Raw genomic sequence first — 19,374 nt, 5'->3', positions numbered from 1 at the left:
GTTTGTTCTGCAGATTTACTGCACCGGACGGATCTTCATGCTGATGGTCTTCAGGGAGTAGCCATAGCCCTTCCAGCTGGACCAACTCACTCCGACAGCATAGAGGGTACCATCAGCGCCCCAACGATAAATCCCGTTGGGGTTTGCAGAGTGACACTTCCCATACCAGAATGCCCCCAGAAATGACCGGGCACAGTTTGTCTCCCAGATGTCCTGGTCTTTGTCCAAAGTGGAGAATTTCTGTCCACTGTGACCACTCAGAGAGTCTCCTGCAGAAAGTGAACAGAATGATCAGGACATTGATAAAACTATTCATAGTTATCTAAACATTTATTTAACGACACCTTACTGCCACATTCTGATCCTCTGAAACTGAGTCCTGTCCAAGGTTTTCAGTATCAGTAACTACACTGGAAAAAATCTAAATCTTACCAAGTATATTTGTCTCATTGAGTATCTCATTACACTTGATATAAGACACAACTGCCTAACAAGTACCATTTCAGCCAGATATAGGGACTTGTTTTAATATAATACATCTGGAATATCTTCTTAAGTGAAAAAGTCTTGAAAACATCTGGTTTTGAGTCATATTTCACAGCTTTTTTTTTCATTTGAAGAGGTTTTTAAGCTAATTTCAACATCACTTTTAACTCAAAACCCCTAAATATCACATTTTATTTCAAGAAATCTTGACAAGCCGATTTTCACTAGTTCCATTGGCAGATTTTTTTGCTTATTTCAAGCAAAAACGTCTTGTATTTGTTGTTTTTTTACTTATTTTTGGAGGGGCATTTTTTCCAGTAACTTTCACAACTTTAATAAATGCTCCTTCCAGTGGACAACATCCAGCTCCATGGATTGGAGAGAGCATTGCTGGAAGAATATTATTAGATATTTCAAGACACCGTATCAGGAGAGATATAAAAGGTGTATCTATGCCATGTTGGAGGCCGTGTGGCTCGACTGCTGCCAACCACTACCACATATTCTGGGATTGTCCCAAGGTAAAAGTCTTCTTTAAGCACAGTCTTTAACATTCAAATACCCCTGAGTTTTGATGCCCTATACCTGGGTCACGTTCCTTTTTTGAAATGTAGGAGAGAGATAAAGCTGCTACGAATACTCTTGGTGGCAAGTAAGCAAAACAATCACAAGAAGATGGTTAAGCCCGACTCAGCCTACCTTAGATGACTGGTTTGGAATTACTCTGGAGATATTTAGGATGGAAAAATTGACCTACCAAATAAGACTCAAAAGCACAAATTTGATCAAATCTGGAACAACTGGATTTCATTCATAGCCCCCACGAGAGCAGACTTCATTTGATATCACTGGTAATACTGCTTTGTAATTTACTCGTTTTACTGTGACTGATTATCGATGTTTATCTCTAAGACAGCAGCAGCAGGGAACCCCTCCCCCATGTTTTTTGTACATAGTTTTGTAACTGTTCTTCCTTCCATTAAGTTATATCAGAATTCTCTATAAGTGAACTTGTGAGCCTCCTCTGGCTCTACTTATCTTGGGCAATTTATCGACACGGGCTTTAAACGGTTAACTGTGTTTCCACCGATGCTACTCCTGTGCAGGTCTCTATGGTTTCATAGGAGAATGGGTTCTGCAGGGAAAATGAAAGTCTGACCCGCGATTTGAGACTGTACGCTCCATGGACTCATGTGCCCTGATGAATGGTGTTCTGGATTTAAAACAAGAAGAACTGGAATGACATATGTGTTTAACTTGACTAGTGAAGTCATGCAGATGTATTCTCATGTCCATTCTAAATAAAAATACAATTAAAAAAAATAAAAATAAATGCATTATTTTGCACCTGAACTACTTGCTACGTTGTGGGGGTAATTGTTACCTACTATTGTTACCAACTACGCCATCGGGGGGCACATCAGATGACTCAGACATCATCGTCATCCTCACTCCGTTTTCCTTCATGCACGGATGTTTTCAAAATCAGTCTTATCACCCACTAGCTATGTTGACCAGGGCGTTAGTCGCTGCGGTGGCAAAGGGTAATTGCACACTTTTCTCCAAGCTTGTCTTCAAAACTTCCCAACATTTTTACCGTTGCCGATCCTTTGATCTTCCATCCAGTCAAAGTTGGCCTTACACTGCCCCAGAGATGGGACCAAGTCACACATGTAAGTAAGTCTCAAGTCTTAGCTTTCAAGTCTCAAGTCATTTTTTCTTGGGCAAGTCAAGTCAAGTCACCTTATTGCAATTTTACCTGCAGAATCTGATCTTAATAAAGTGAAAAGACAAGATATAAGTAACTGTCAGTAAACATCATTGGCCAATGTGTCCAACCTGTCCACCCCGTATCATATTAAGCTAACGTTAGCTAACTACCGACTAGGCTAACAGGATAATATTAGCTAATTTGACAAGCACTTACTGGTCAGAATGGATCTTCAAATGACGAACAAAGTTAGAAGTTATGCTCAATGCTTAACACTCAAGTCATCGTGTCTCAAGTCAAGTGCCGAGTCTTTAACTTCCAAGTCAGAGTCGAGTCTCAAGTCTTTTATTTTTTGTCAAGTCAAGTCACAAGTCATCAAAACAGCGACTCGAGTCCCATCTCTGCACCGCCCCCTACTGGTCACCGTGTGAAGGCGTAGCAGTCATTTCTGAGGACATGCACTGATGTCCCAAACATATGAGAGGTAACCGTGGTAACCACATGTATCTGTCGTGAAAAGTAAGCATATTTATGGCCTAAGAGTCCCAGCTCTGCTGAGCCATGTTTTCCGGATGAGGTGAATCTGTGGCAGAACATTAATACAACACCCCCCACACCTACGCTGGAACTGATGTTCACCTCCTCAAAGTTTTAAGTACACGGTGTGTTAGAGTGCTCCACAGCTTGGAGAGTGAAGTATTTCCTGACATACGTCTCATTTACTGCCTGATCACTTCTGCAGTTCACAGGTCAAACACTCCAGCTCTCCCTGGCGCCTTTGATTTCAGTGTTTCAGATATGGCAACAGAAACATTTTCCCATTCATTCTTTTTAGAGCCTTCAATGAGACGTATGAGTCAGGGTATCAGGGTAACTGTGGAGTGAAGGCAGGGTAACTGCAAACTGAAGGCAGGGTAACTGCAAACTGAAGGCAGGGTAACTGTGGAGTGAAGGCAGGGTAACTGCAAACTGAAGGCAGGGTAACTGCAAACTGAAGGCAGGGTAACTGCAAACTGAAGGCAGGGTAACTGCGGACTGAAGGCAGGGTAACTGCAGACTGAAGGCAGGGTAACTGCGGACTGAAGGCAGGGTAACTGCAAACTGAAGGCAGGGTAACTGCGGACTGAAGGCAGGGTAACTGCGGACTGAAGGCAGGGTAACTGCGGACTGAAGGCAGGGTAACTGCGGACTGAAGGCAGGGTAACTGCAAAGGTAACTGCAGACTGAAGGCAGGGTAACTGCAGACTGAAGGCAGGGTAACTGCAGACTGAAGGCAGGGTAACTGCAAACTGAAGGCAGGGTAACTGCAAACTGAAGGCAGGGTAACTGCAAACTGAAGGCAGGGTAACTGCAGACTGAAGGCAGGGTAACTGCGGACTGAAGGCAGGGTAACTGCGGACTGAAGGCAGGGTAACTGCGGACTGAAGGCAGGGTAACTGCAAAGGTAACTGCAGACTGAAGGCAGGGTAACTGCAGACTGAAGGCAGGGTAACTGCAAAGGTAACTGCAGACTGAAGGCAGGGTAACTGCAGACTGAAGGCAGGGTAACTGCGGACTGAAGGCAGGGTAACTGCAAAGGTAACTGCAGACTGAAGGCAGGGTAACTGCAGACTGAAGGCAGGGTAACTGCAAAGGTAACTGCAGACTGAAGGCAGGGTAACTGCAGACTGAAGGCAGGGTAACTGCGGACTGAAGGCAGGGTAACTGCGGACTGAAGGCAGGGTAACTGCAAAGGTAACTGCAAACTGAAGGCAGGGTAACTGCAGACTGAAGGCCGGGTAACTGCAAACTGAAGGCAGGGTAACTGCAGACTGAAGGCCGGGTAACTGCAAACTGAAGGCAGGGTAACTGCGGACTGAAGGCAGGGTAACTGCAGACTGAAGGCAGGGTAACTGCAGACTGAAGGCAGGGTAACTGCGGACTGAAGGCAGGGTAACTGCAGACTGAAGGCAGGGTAACTGCAAACTGAAGGCAGGGTAACTGCAGACTGAAGGCAGGGTAACTGACCCGGTATGCTAATAAACGGTGGCAGCTGGTGAAACGTTGCTGCATTAAGGGGCTGACACACAGGTATAAAACGCCCTTTTTATCCAATTAAATTGTTTCTATCAGAGAGAAAATTCATGGAATCCTTCCCACTATTATCAGGGATGTATTATCAAGTACAGCAGCTTTAGGAGTATCTGTAGAACCTGATTTGTGTTTAGTCTTTTTCTGTCCTGTCGATGTGTCTGAGCTTCTACTCTGTCTCCCTTAATTCATTTCTATTTTTTTTTCTCTCTCTCCACCATATGGAGGCATCTCTGGCTGTGGGCCTTCTTGTTGATCTGTTACCCACCTGCTCCTCCATCAGTGAATCCAGACACCTGCAGTCTGTATCCGTCAGATTCTGAGTCGATGGAAAACGAGGAGTAACGAGCAAACACCTTGTTTCCCTCGAAGTCCTCCATGTCCACCAGCAGCTCGTACTTTTTCCTCTGAGTGAGGTGGAAGAGAATCTCCAGACCTGAAAACATACAGAAACTGATGTCTCAGAGCTCTCTGCTTCCTCATCCTGCCAGCATCATCATTATTATCTTTATGTGAAAAGATGAACTGAAAGGAGTCTCCTGCTGGTCTCCTGGTCAGCACAGCTCCAACACATTTCAGAGATTTGACAAATACAAAATGATTGTACAAAGTTAGCATCAGATTAAATATGAATCCGTCATGAAATCAAAAGGTAAATATCTCAAGTGATGAAATGAGAAGTCAGAAAGAATCAATGAAAATATGTAAATCTGCATTCAAACATTTTGATCTTGAGTATTGGTGTTAGAAATGATTAGCAGTGGTCCCAGGACCAAACCTTGTGGAACACCTTCAGTCACATAAAGAAGCTCAGAAATGGAAACTTTTCCTTTTCAGATCTGCCTGGCAGGTAGTTTTTAAAGCAGTACGGCCTGAGAGCCCAACACTGAGAAGCTTCAGTGATCCGATCACGATCCTCTGTATGGAAAGCTTTGGGTAGATCAATGTCCATGATCCATAAGAGTGTGATGTTGGTTCTTTATGAACTGGAGTCATGTCTCACCGAGCCAGTACTCCCCAGCAGCGTTCCCAAAGCCCGTCTTGTACTGATCCCAGGGCCTGTAGAAGTTCACCGAGCCGTCCATCCTCCTCTGGAACACCTGAGGGGGGGCGTGAAGGTGGTTAACCAGCTGAACACGGCAGAAATCTGACAGCTCATGTTTTGTTAACAAGTTCAAATGCTCACCGTCCACTGTCCTTCTAATGTGTCAACATCACAGAACACCTGCACACACAGAATTTCCACTGTTAGGGTTAGACACTGAGCAGTGGACTGGTATCACAGGAAGTAAGGGTCAGGGTTAGTGTTAGACACTGAGCAGTGGACTGGTATCACAGGAAATAAGGGTCAGGGTTAGTGTTAGACACTGAGCAGTGGACTGGTATCACAGGAAGTAAGGGTCAGGGTACCTGGACAGCAGACGTGGCTCCGATGGGATAGATGGTGTACACTCCGCTGGGTCGGCTGGTATCGCTGTCATAGATGTCGCTGCAGTCCAGAGGGAGGACGAGAGGCGCACAGCTGGTCAGCAGTGGAACCAGGAGGAGGACCGACAGCACTTTGAGCACTTTAAGCTGGAAATGTGAAGGAAAGCAGAGAAATTCACCTGGAAGAAGCTGACTAAACCTGTTATCATACAAAACTACTGATGAATATTCACAGTCACATGTTTAAAGTCATCAACTCACCTTCATGGTCAGAGCTGTGCTGAAGTGATCTGATATACAGTCTGACGTCTCTGAGCTGTACTTATATCCCAAAGGTTAATGATTCCCTGAGCCTCCAGTGAGGGCGGATCATGACAAACTGACCTCCAGCTGGAAATAACATCTTTGTCTCCGGAAATGGTGTAAAATCTCAGATTGAGCAATAAGATACCAGTACTTCAGAGATCAGTGGGTGAAAGTATCACTGTGGGCTGATGTTATTGGTTACAGCTGGTGTCACCGTGCTGGGTAAACCCACATTGCATCACAACCAGACAGCAGCACAGACTGTGTGCGTTCAAACACTCACGGATCAGTCGGTCAGAGTATGGGGGGGTTTTCCATAGACGGGTCGTCAGCCATTTCAGGATTAGATGCTAAGTTATTTCCTCATTGTGAATGCAGATGTTGAAGGTCTCAGAACTGCAGATCAGCCTGAACCAATGACAGAGTACATCCACCAAGGCTGCAGAAAAATGTCCTGGTTATCACATTTTACCCACTTCTAAGTTTGGAAAGTGTCCCACCCCCGTGCAAAGCATCATGGGAATCCAAAATAAATCTTCAACAAACCAGAACAAACCTGCAGAGGAGGTCAAATAAAGATCGTATAAAGATCGAGCCCATGAATAAAAAATCCAATTAGTTAACTTTCCGTAGATGTCAGACCCGGGCTTGAAAGAGGACTCAGATGCAGAGAATCCAATTAGGCAGATTTTATTAGATAATTCCAACCACCAATACGACGTGACGAAATAATCAGCTATGAAAATGAAATTCTATAAAACTTAATAAATAAAAGAGGAGAAAACAACAGAAGCTCACTCTGCTAAGAGGAGGGCAATTAACTAAGAACTATAAACCAAAAATCACTCCCTAAGGAGGAAAGACAACTTCGTACCAGAAACAAAAACAACTAAATTCACTCCTAAAAACAATAAAATCTTTGAAATGTTATCTATAATGAAAAGTCACTCCTAAAGGAGGCTATCAAAAATGGCTGTGAAAACTGAAGACTAGATTACAAAATTTCCAAACAAAAAAATCACTCACAAGGAGGCAAAGAATCGTGGCTTTGTAAACGTACGAGCAAGGCAAGGTTTACTTTGACTGTGGCAGGCTCGGGTGAACGACAGAACGAAACACTCCGGCACAAGACAAAGGGAGACGCAGACTATAAGACACATGAGGGCAACGGGACACAGGTGGACACAATCAGGAATCAGGGCAGACGCTCCAACGGGTGACACATGAGGAAGGGCAAGAGACCTGAAACAAGAGGAGAGTTACTCTTCTAAATAAAACCGGAAATGACAAAACTTGACCTCACCGTGTGACAGTAGAAAAACAACGCAGACTGCCAACAAACATTTAAAAAATCAGCCAAAACATTAAAACTACTGACAGTTCAAACTTTACTGATGTACAGAATTACAGAAATGTTTGGAGATGAGATCAAACATCAACCGAACGGTTATAAATGGGTTATAAATGGGTTTCATATATGATTGAGGGTTATTCCTGACCAGTCTGACTTTCTCCCTGAACAACACTGAGTGAACTTATTTTCCCAAAGGTTGATGACTCGCTGGCTTCCTGCTCAAAATAACATGTATTAGTTTCCACTTATTGGCCTTTCATACATGTTCAGAGGCTGTGACATGCACATTTATCAACATTTCATAATACATACCAAGGCTTCCGCAGCAATATGATGGCAGAATCACAGAAAATCAGAACTGATATTTCAACAAGGGAGGAAGTGAAGATGTAAAAGGAGGCAGCAAGTTGCAGTAAGAATCTGTGAAAAGGCTTAAACCCAAAACCAGCTACATGAGGTTTTAGTCCCATAGCTTAGAGGCCTAACTGAGACAAAAGATTGGCTAAAGATTTGGTATTTGACTCCATGTTGTGGCAAAGTGGGACTTTCATGACAAAACGTCTCAAAATGAAAAATTTTCACCAAAGCTTCAAAGTTCTAAAACTAATAAAATAACATAGTAAATGTAATGCTGACTTCCTGCTGCCCCCTAAGGAGCGCTGCTCTCTGGTCGGGTAAATAACAGGATGTTTGTCACGTGGAAGAACCAGATGAAGCGTGTTTTTGGCCACATACACTCAGCTGGGATGCAAAGTCCAGGGCCCTCATTTATCAAGCGTTCTTAGGAACAGATCTGTGCGTAAAGCGTGCGTGCGATGATTCCTGAGCAAAGTGTGGGATCTATGAACATGTACTTGAACTTAGAAATGTGCCTAAATCTACGCACAGCTTTGACCATGCTTACGCACATTGCCTAGTGGTAGAATTACGAAACTGCAAATGGTGTTGATCGCTGCACAGGGGAATATTACAATGTTCATTCAATTGTTGCATTACAGTATGTCTGACGGAATTTGGGTCCGCATAGCCTATGCAATTCCAAAGCACGGTGCATTAGACCTACCTGGCATTCATTGCATTTCATTCAGAGTGTAACAATAATTGTTTCACCAGAAGACCTGACAATAATCAGCCTAGTTTAATTGATATGGGTATAAAAGGCACACGTAGGACATGCCATTCAGAACGCAACATGGCCCATCTTGCATTGCTTGAGGATCTGGAAAACCGTGCGCTACGGAGGGAGCGGGTGTTTAGGGAGCGTGCAGATTTATTGGCAGAAAGTAGTGAGTGGCTTCTAAGCAGGTTCAGATTTCCAAAACATATATTGCTCGACCTCTGCCGTGAATTGGGGCCATTTCTCGAGCGAGAAACTAAGCGCACGCAAGCCATACCTGTGCATATACAGGTGCTGTCCACTCTGGGCTTTTTGGCTACAGGTACGTTTCAGCGCGAGGTAGGAGATCGATGCGGCATTTCTCAGCCGTCCATGAGCCGAATTCTGCCCACAGTGTTGGATGCGATTATTTCTTTGGCCCCGACTTGCATTCGATTCCCTTATGGGGACGCCAGGCAGCATTAAGCGAGGGTTTTATGGTATCGCGCAGTTCCCCAACGTCATAGGAGCAATAGACTGCACTCACGTCGCACTAAAAGCACCATCACAGCACGAATACAACCTCGTGAATAGGAAGGGGAAGCACTCCATTAATGTACAGCTTATATGCGACAGTGATATGCTGCTTCTCAATGTCGTTGCCCGATGGCCAGGGGGGACGCACGATTCCTTTATTTTGCAGAACAGCTCCGTCGGCCTTCGTTTACAAGAAGGAGCTGTTGAAGATGGCTTATTGGTGAGTGTCGCGCAGCATGTTTGCAACATTGGTTATATTCAGTGTTCGAACTACGGGGGGACTCGGGGGATCCGAGACCCCCTGAAACTGACACGAGACCCCCGAAAACATGATTTGGGAAATGTTGGGGGGTCTCTAAAATATTGGCAAAATGTGATTTTCCCTAATGAGTTATGATTGCAGACGCGATGCGTGTGTGGAGGTGTGGAGCCTGTGTGCGTAATTGGCATAAAGCTGTGCTGTCCGCCGCGTATGATTCTGTATTGCTTCTCATGTGTTTTCGAGATCCGTGCTCTGAGTCAAGCGCAAGCAAGCAAGTTCCGGTGGCTTTTAAAGGGAATGTTGGTGCCATATATGGTTACTTGGGGGCGTTCCATGATGCAAATTAGTCTGCTCGTGCCCGCGCAAGGTGAACTGGGAGTGTGGTATTTATCATTGCAGATTACCTACCAGTGTGCGTACGACCTGTCTAAGAACGTTTGATGAATGCCGATTTTTTTGTACTTGGGCACATTCTAAATTTCACTCATACGACAGGATTTAGAAGGGATTCTACGCACTAATGATAAATGAGGGCCCAGGAATCTACTGTTCGGGATTCTTTGCTGCTTTGGTGACACGTGTTTCTGCTGATTCTGTGAAAATATAAATACTTGCAACTGAAAAACAACGAGGTCGTGGGCCCAGCGTCCCTCCAGAAGTTCACAGTGTTCAGAAGAATCTCCACAACACTTCTGATCTGTACCACCACTGGGTTGGCCTCTGTTTGCTCTCAGTTCTGGGAACTTCCTCTGACATCGTTTCTCCGTGTTGCTGCTGCCGGTCTGATCTACTGGCTCCAGATCACAGATCATCCTGTCAGGCAAGCATCAGGGTAAACACACAGTTTGTTTGCTGTCTGCAGACGAAGGTGGACTGTGTGGACCGAAGACGCCTCTGATATGAGGAAAGTGGGAGAAGAATACCTTTCATTTATTGGCTGCTGTCTAAAAGCTCAGGTTTGACTTTTAAAAGTGTCTGTTTGTCACGTTTAAAGACTGAAACCACTCAGATACAGAGCGAACTGAAGCCACTCAGATACAGAGTGAACTGAAGCCACTCAGATACAGAGAGAACGTCCACACTGAGGTCAGAGCCTGCTGCTGACCGTGAACCACCGCCATGCTCTGTGGAAACCAGCTCAAAGATGAAAGAAATGCACTTCAGACAAGAGAAAATTCAAAGTTTATTGTTAACTTAATTTATTGTTTGTAATAAATTATTGTGTGTATTGCAACTTAGTTTATTGTTAATTAAACACAATGTTGAGTGTTTGGAACATACATTTATCATTACCATAAAAAAGTATGGTTGGTATCACGTTGAGGTGCAGTTTACCCACATTATCCATTTCATTTGGATGTTATCTGGAAGCCTTTTTGTTTTCAGACAAGATAAATAGGACTTTTCTTCCTTCACTGACATAACAGAGTTATAGAGAGAGGAAAGTGTGTGTTTCTGCCCTCATGATCACTTTCAGGACTGCTGGAGGATCGATAACTCAACCCAGAGGTGAATACAGCCAGCAGCTGTTCACACTCACAGTCATAATCTGACACTGATTCATATTTTAATCCCTCCAATATGTTTGATACACGAGAAGACAACCTGTGAGCTTCCTCTGTGAGTTTGTTTTACTGAACAGCACGGATCTTCATGCTGATGGCCTTCAGGGAATAGTCATGCTCCTTCCAGAGTTTCCACTCCACTCCAACAGCATAGAGGGTACCATCAGCCCCCCAGCGGTAAACTCCGTTGGGGTTTGCAGAGTGACACTGGTCATACCACCATCCCCCCAGGAATGACTTGGCACAGTTTCCAGACCAGATGTCCTGGTCTTTGTCGAAGGTGGAGAATTTCATTCCGTTGTGACGAAGCAGACCATCTCCTGTAGAAACAGGAAATATAAGAAGGGAATGTTTGAGTTGGACAAACTAGTGAAACTATCCCCTCACATTCTCTGAAGCACAGACTGAGGAAAACCCAGCACACTGTTCTTAATTCTGTTCAGCATTCTGTTACAGAGACTTGAACATGTTATTGGGATTAAAGGAGCTGCATTAGTTTGGTTTAAGTCCTATTTATCTGATAGATTTCAGTTTGTTCTTGTAAATGAAGAATCTTCCTCACACACCAGAGTAAGTCATGGAGTTCCTCAGGGTTCTGTGCTTAGACCCATTCTCTTCACTTTATACATGCTTTTATTAGGTAACATTATCAGACAGCATGGCATAAAGTTCCATTGCTATGCTGATGCAGTAGATATTGATTAAAGTAACTTAAGTAAGACAGCTCCTCCCCTCTAACATCTCCTCTCTCATTTTTCTTCATTTTAAACTGCAGATTACCAACTTTGTGTCACCGCATAGTTTTTTTTCTGCCCCTTTTCTCTTCCTTTACCTTTCTGGGGGTTGTCTGGCTCAGGTCCTGCATGTTTCTGATCTGTTACCCACCTGCTCCTCCATCAGTGAATCCAGACACCTGCAGTCTGTATCCGTCAGATTCTGAGTCGATGGAAAACGAGGAGTAACGAGCAAACACCTTGTTTCCCTCGAAGTCCTCCATGTCCACCAGCAGCTCGTACTTTTTCCTCTGAGTGAGGTGGAAGAGACTCTCCAGACCTGAAAACATACAGAAACTGATGTCTCAGAGCTCTCTGCTTCCTCATCCTGAAGTCACGTCAGAGTGTGATGTTGGTTCTTTATGAACTGGAGTCGTGTCTCACCGAGCCAGTACTCCCCAACAGCGTTCCCAAAGCCCGTCTTGTACTGATCCCAGGGCCTGTAGAAGTTCACCGAGGCATCCATCCTCCTCTGGAACACCTGAGGGGGCAGATATCTGACAGCTCACGTTTCCACAACGAGGTTTGTCGCATTCAGAAATCAGCTGGTTGTGTTACGACTCTGAACCGCTGCAGGTCTCAGTTGTGCAGGAATCTGGGCCCAGATTCATTAAATACTAATATGAATTAATTACATTGATTATGATATCATATTTTTTCCTTAATTGTGACATTTACGTTTCAATCTCTACTCAGCTGAGAGACTCACATCAGGATGTTGCACAGAATCTCTTAAAAGTTGAGGAATATTCAACCGTTTACTGTAAACACTGAAAGAGTTTTAGTAGTGATGAAATGATCCAGGTGCGATGTTTGTGAGAGAACTGTAAGGAACCAGCTGAAGGAGATGGGATTTCCATCCAGAGAAGCCACAGTAAAGCATCAGAAACACCTGAAGAGAAGAAGAGCAGCTCACAGCAGCTGAAGAGAAGCAGCCATGGACCGTGGATGGTTGGATGGAAGTGAGACTCAGAGATGAATCGCCAAGGAGACGATGCTGGAACTGTAGTTTGGTGCAATGAAACATAGAAAGATGACCGGCTGAAGGAAACCAGCACATGTCCACCATCAGTGACGATGTGGGGCTGATGGCAGGTAGAGAACCGGGGGAGATGGCAGGTAGAGGACCAGAGGAGATGGCAGGTAAAGGACATGGGGAGATGGCAGGTAAAGGACATGGGGAGATGGCAGGTAACGGACCAGGGGAGGTGGCAGGTAAAGGACCAGGGGAGATGGCAGGTAAAGGACCAAGGAGATGGCAGGTAACGGACCAGGGGAGGTGGCAGGTAACGGACCAGGGGAGGTGGCAGGTAAAGGACCAGGGGAGATGGCAGGTAAAGGACCAAGGAGATGGCAGGTAACGGACCAGGGGAGGTGGCAGGTAAAGGACCAGGGGAGATGGCAGGTAAAGGACCAAGGAGATGGCAGGTAACGGACCAGGGGAGGTGGCAGGTAAAGGACCAAGGGAGGTGGCAGGTAAAGGACCAAGGAGATGGCAGGTAAAGGACAGGGGGAGATGGCAGGTAAAGGACCAGAGGAGATGGCAGGTAAATGACCAGAGGAGATGGCAGGTAAAGGACCAGGGGAGATGGCAGGTAAAGGACCAGGGGAGATGGCAGGTAAAGGACCAGGGGAGATGGCAGGTAAAGGACCAGGGGAGATGGCAGGTAAAGGACCAGGGGAGATGGCAGGTAAATTTCATTAATGAAGCCCTCAAAGAATTCAAGCCATCACAAAACATTAACCACATGGAAATTAAGAGGTAATAACGAGGAAATACCATGTAAATAACAGCCTGATAAACACATAGTGGTAATAACGGGCCCGAACTGAAGTTACAGAACCTAAAACTGACACATTTAAACACTCACCGTCCACCTTCCTTCCAGTGAGTCCATGTCACAGTAAACCTGTACAAACACACACACACGTTAGTAAAAGTTAGTTAAACCTGTAACTCTACTGTTTGTTTCTGTTTTATCAGACGCAGCGAACAGATGCATCTGGAGCCTGATTAACCTCCTGTTGGGCCCATACCGACCCCATCATCCATGAGCCAGTTCCATCATGTGTGTGAAATGCAGGGCTCTCAAGTTTTCAAGTTTGCTTGGAGTGAGATTCGGGCGGGGCAGGGGCCGGGCCGTGTGTGCGGGGGGGGGGGGGTTTCTTTCATTTTTTTTTGGGGGGGGGGGTCCCTTGCAGTATCCCGTCGCCATAAACTAGCTACCTAAAGAACAAAGAAATTGTTTTATTTATACCAAAATCACAAATCTTCACTTTTACACTAAATTCTGCTATATTTTAAAATAAATTGTTTTAGGTATGCAAAGTCTTAACAAACAAATTTTTTTTATGAGTGTTGTTGTAAGTGTTTGTGGCAGATTTTGATGCTTGATGACTGATATTGGGGGCTCCCATTTAAAGCACTGAGGCTCAATGTCAGCCATTTTCACAGTCATGATGGATGACAGAGTTCCATTCAGAAACAAAGTGTTCCTGGTCTTGGTTTTATTGAGCCCCACCATGGAAAAAACCCTCTCTGCATCAGCATTTCAGTGCGGCAGAACTAATACCAGTTTGGCAATTGTAGATAGCCTTATTGGGAATCTGCTCATACCAGTCACCTTTGAAAAGAATTAACCACGAAAGCCTAATTACACTCCTACATATTTTTCATTTTTCATTAAGTTGCTCATGTCAAAGGGTGTGTGCTGAATATTTAGGCCTACTACTCCAACGAACACTTTAATCGGCAGGTATTGGTCTTTTACAAAGAGTAGGAAAACTATAGTAATAACTAATAAAAGATTCAAATAAATGAAGATATGACCTGCTGATGATCCTGACGGTTCTCTTCCACCTCCAGCTCGTCTACAACTTCTGCAGGCGTGCTTGCAGCTGAAAGCTATTTCAGACCTCACCCGGCAACAAGAAATTCTGTTTTCTGATTGGCTGAGAAATTCTATTTTGTGATTTGCCGATGGGTTGCTAAATCAAGACAGCTGTACCAGAGCTATAGTTCTGAGCTGTACAGCGCACAGTAACCTGCCATTGACTCGTTTATAGTATCGGCCATTAGAATTTCTGTGCGACGAAGTTGATCATTTCTTAGCGTGAGAAATGGCATGTGTGGCGTGTGAACTTGTTGAAATGCGTGTGTTTCACGCTCATTGCGTGAGACTTGAGAGCCCTGGAAATGTCTCTGATTATATCAAAGATAGGTTGACAGAGACTTTATAAGAAAAGAGCAGTTTTTACAGCTTTACAAAGTGTCATCAGTAGAAAACAACATTAGAGATCAGAGCTGGGCTCAGAGAGTCAAAGACAAACAGACGGAGGCAGAGTTTCAGTTCATTCTTTTCATCTTTCATCTTTGTTATACGATTAGAATTGTGAGAACATGAAATAAAAAACTTTGATTCATGTGTTTAGTAGTTAAACAATGTGATTTCCCCCCACGAGTAAACAGGGTTATGTTTTATTCTCATTATTGCTGGTCTGAGTTAGCGTTAGTTTTATTGTTCTAACTTATTTCCTTTATCCAGCCGTGACAAACCTGGACTTCAGGCACCAATAACCAGTATTCCCACTGTTAGGGTTAGGGTTAGACACTGAGCAGTGGACTGGTATCACAGGAAGTAAGGGTCAGGGTACCTGGACAGCAGACGTGGCTCCGATGGGATAGATGGTGTACACTCCGCTGGGTCGGCTGGTATCGCTGTTATAGATGTCGCTGCAGTCCAGAGGGAGGACGACATCTGTGCAGCTGGTCAGCAGTGGAACCAGGAGGAGGACCGACAGCACTTTGAGCACTTTAAGCTGGAAATGTGAAGGAAAGCAGAGAAATTCACCTGGAAGAAGCTGACTCAACCTGTTACCATACAAAACTACTGATGAATATTCACAGTCACATGTTTAAAGTCATCAACTCACCTTCATGGTCAGAGCTGTGCTGAAGTGATCTGATATACAGTCTGACGTCTCTGAGCTGTACTTATATCCCAAAGGTTAATGATTCCCTGAGCCTCCAGTGAGGGTGGATCATGACAAACTGACCTCCAGCTGGAAATAACATCTTTGTCTCCGGAAATGGTGTAAAATCTCAGATTGAGCAATAAGATACCAGTACTTCAGAGATCAGTGGGTGAAAGTATCACTGTGGGCTGATGTTATTGGTTACAGCTGGTGTCACCGTGCTGGGTAAACCCACATTGCATCACAACCAGACAGCAGCACAGACTGTGTGCGTTCAAACACTCACGGATCAGTCGGTCAGAGTATGGGGGGGTTTTCCATAGACGGGTCGTCAGCCATTTCAGGATTAGATGCTAAGTTATTTCCTCATTGTGAATGCAGATGTTGAAGGTCTCAGAACTGCACATCAGCCTGAACCAATGACAGAGTACATCCACCAAGGCTGCAGAAAAATGTCCTGGTTATCACATTTTACCCACTTCTAAGTTTGGAAAGTGTCCCACCCCCGTGCAAAGCATCATGGGAATCCAAAATAAATCTTCAACAAACCAGAACAAACCTGCAGAGGAGGTCAAATAAAGATCGTATAAAGATCGAGCCCATGAATAAAAAATCCAATTAGTTAACTTTCCGTAGATGTCAGACCCGGGCTTGAAAGAGGACTCAGATGCAGAGAATCCAATTAGGCAGATTTTATTAGATAATTCCAACCACCAATACGACGTGACGAAATAATCAGCTATGAAAATGAAATTCTATAAAACTTAATAAATAAAAGAGGAGAAAACAACAGAAACTCACTCTGCTAAGAGGAGGGCAATTAACTAAGAACTATAAACCAAAAATCACTCCCTAAGGAGGAAAGACAACTTCGTACCAGAAACAAAAACAACTAAATTCACTCCTAAAAACAATAAAATCTTTGAAATGTTATCTATAATGAAAAGTCACTCCTAAAGGAGGCTATCAAAAATGGCAGTGAAAACTGAAGACTAGATTACAAAATTTCCAAACAAAAAAATCACTTACAAGGAGGCAAAGAATCGTGGCTTTGTAAACGTACGAGCAAGGCAAGGTTTACTTTGACTGTGGCAGGCTCGGGTGATCGACACAACGAAACACTCCGGCACAAGACAAAGGGAGACGCAGACTATAAGACACATGAGGGCAACGGGACACAGGTGGACACAATCAGGAATCAGGGCAGACGCTCCAACGGGTGACACATGAGGAAGGGCAAGAGACCTGAAACAAGAGGAGAGTTACTCTTCTAAATAAAACCGGAAATGACAAAACTTGACCTCACCGTGTGACAGTAGAAAAACAACGCAGACTGCCAACAAACATTTAAAAAATCAGCCAAAACATTAAAACTACTGACAGTTCAAACTTTACTGATGTACAGAATTACAGAAATGTTTGGAGATGAGATCAAACATCAACCGAACAGTTATAAATGGGTTATAAATGGGTTTCATATATGATTGAGGGTTATTCCTGACCAGTCTGACTTTCTCCCTGAACAACACTGAGTGAACTTATTTTCCCAAAGGCTGATGACTCGCTGGCTTCCTGCTCAAAATAACATGTATTAGTTTCCACTTATTGGCCTTTCATACATGTTCAGAGGCTGTGACATGCACATTTATCAACATTTCATAATACATACCAAGGCTTCCGCAGCAATATGATGGCAGAATCACAGAAAATCAGAACTGATATTTCAACAAGGGAGGAAGTGAAGATGTAAAAGGAGGCAGCAGGTTGCAGTAAGAATCTGTGAAAAGGCTTAAACCCAAAACCAGCTAAATGAGGTTTTAGTCCTATTGAGAATGAGGAGTTGTGGTCATAGTACAGAGCCCCGCCCCTATCCGCCATGTTGGCAGAATGCTAGCGAGAAAACGCCATTCTCTCTGTTTGTTTACATTGTACGCGTGTGTTTTTAAATCAGTAAGTTTAAACAGTGCGGAATTGCAAGAACATGCCTGGAAATCACTGCTGTGTGAAGAACTGTTCCAGTACCTCACATAATACGTTTGGGAAACATAGGAACAACAAAATACATTTTTTTCGGTTTCCTAAATGGATGCAGCATCAGGGAGAGCAGGCGTCTGACCTGACGAGAAGACGCCGGGTTGCCTGGCTGGCTGGACCTTACTTTCGATTGCACCCCTCCGTCGATGAGAGTGTGTTCTCTACATTTTCACTCGGGTACGTTATCTAAAAATCTCTTTATGTTGTTGTCTCTTAAAGCTACGAAGTTACTTTATGTTGTTGCAAACCCTGAAGTGCACCTCACGTTGCTGCCTAGCGAGCTAACTAGCGAACTGTTGCCTCTTCGAAAATGCTCAATTTGCAAACTGTTGCCTCTTCGAAAATTAATGTTAACTACCCCCTAATGTGGCTAATGTGTTAATGTGTACCCCTTCAGCCCTTTTGTCATACCATGAGCAGCGTGACCCTCTCAGTCTGTATCTTTATTTTGCATGTGTTCTGTGATGGGTTTGCCATTGATTGCATAGATTTTTTTCATAAACTATTTATTCTGTTGTAGGTAAGCCATCATATGAGATGTTGGAGAACCACGCTGACTGGACAAATTCAGCTTTTTACATTCAACTGTACCTGTGCACATGCTGCCCAAATGTGAGGGTGAAAACCTAATGCCTTTAGATAAGATCGTCACTGTTTGCTGTGCCTTAACGAACATGTGCAAAAGTGTTGTTTGAGTTCATTCCTCATTGTTCATTACTTTTTAATTTGTTTGAAATAAACGTTTGAGTGCCTTGTTCATTTACCTTTTAATTTGTTTGAAATAAATGCTTGAAACAACTTGATATGGCTTAACAATGTTTATTAACAGAAGAGGAAAAAAGAATAAGGGCGCAAGGTGCAGAATGCAATATACCTCTAGGAAAAGTTAACAGTGCAAAAGAACATGTGTGCATTCAGAATTAAAAAGTATAAACATTTCCAGCATGTAAACATTGACAACAAACAATAATAAAATAATACTGTTACTAGTGCAAAAGAACAAAGAAACACTATTCAGCACAAGAAGAGCAAAACCATGGCGTGTCAGCGGAGGGTCTGTCCACAAGCCCCACACAACTGAAGTGATACCACTGGACTGGTAAGTGGAGGCTCAGAGTCTCCGTGAATGCAGGACCTGTAAAATAAATAAAGTGAAATAAACTAAACAGTAAAAAGCATTTATTTCAAGTTACAGTCTACACTTTAGACACATTGATAATGGCTGTAATCTAACCAGGACATGTACACCTTGCATTCAAAATGTTAATGGCTTAAATCTAACCAGGAATGTAAGCCTTGCAATCACACATAAGTACCCTAGCCAACCCAGAACTGGTTTGTTCACTTTGCAGCCCCCAACACAATAACCTGCTACAGTATGTGTCGTTGGGCTAAAATCAAATGACAACTAAATACCTAAACATAAGCTTTAGCATACATCAAAACATTGGAAACGTTTGTGTACATTGAACATCTCGTTAATCTAGTGTTTACAAAACAAGTCGCAGTTAATTACGTTGTCATTTTGGTCAAGAAGTGTCTCAATGCAATGTAATTACAACACACTAAAACGCATGACAAGAACCTTACCTTTGCCAGTACAGCGCTGTTATCATCACCAGGCAGAGCCACCTGGAGGCTTGTAGATGGCCAAGTCCTGCACCCAGCCAGAGCAGAAAGTCTCGTGCGATTCCAAAGATTTGTGACTTTTAAACTCCTGCATAGTGTAGTAACTTACACCAAAGACAAGATAATTGACTATGTCCATATATGTGCA

General features: G+C 43.8%; 2 protein-coding genes across 2 annotated transcripts; both read right to left on the bottom strand.

Moving 5' to 3' along the window:
• Positions 1-15: 15 nt before the first annotated feature.
• On the bottom strand, positions 16-5,962 carry LOC142374496 (microfibril-associated glycoprotein 4-like). The gene is made up of 7 exons (XM_075458218.1): positions 5,957-5,962; positions 5,678-5,842; positions 5,454-5,492; positions 5,271-5,367; positions 4,536-4,703; positions 2,837-2,839; positions 16-269 (listed from the first exon to the last, which is right to left on the bottom strand). The coding sequence occupies exons 1-7, from the start codon at positions 5,960-5,962 to the stop codon at positions 16-18; spliced, it is 732 nt and encodes a 243-aa protein (XP_075314333.1).
• A 4,919-nt stretch (positions 5,963-10,881) lies between these two features.
• On the bottom strand, positions 10,882-15,527 carry LOC142374495 (microfibril-associated glycoprotein 4-like). Its single transcript, XM_075458217.1, has 6 exons — positions 15,522-15,527; positions 15,243-15,407; positions 13,460-13,498; positions 11,973-12,069; positions 11,701-11,868; positions 10,882-11,135 (listed from the first exon to the last, which is right to left on the bottom strand). Exons 1-6 carry the CDS (start codon positions 15,525-15,527, stop codon positions 10,882-10,884), a joined length of 729 nt encoding a protein of 242 aa, XP_075314332.1.
• Positions 15,528-19,374: the final 3,847 nt, after the last annotated feature.

The sequence above is a fragment of the Odontesthes bonariensis genome, chromosome 23 (assembly GCF_027942865.1).
Source record: "Odontesthes bonariensis isolate fOdoBon6 chromosome 23, fOdoBon6.hap1, whole genome shotgun sequence".
NCBI lineage: Eukaryota > Metazoa > Chordata > Actinopteri > Atheriniformes > Atherinopsidae > Odontesthes > Odontesthes bonariensis.
The sequence above is the reverse complement of the archived record's forward strand: the minus strand, read 5'-3'. Positions and strand labels throughout refer to the sequence as shown.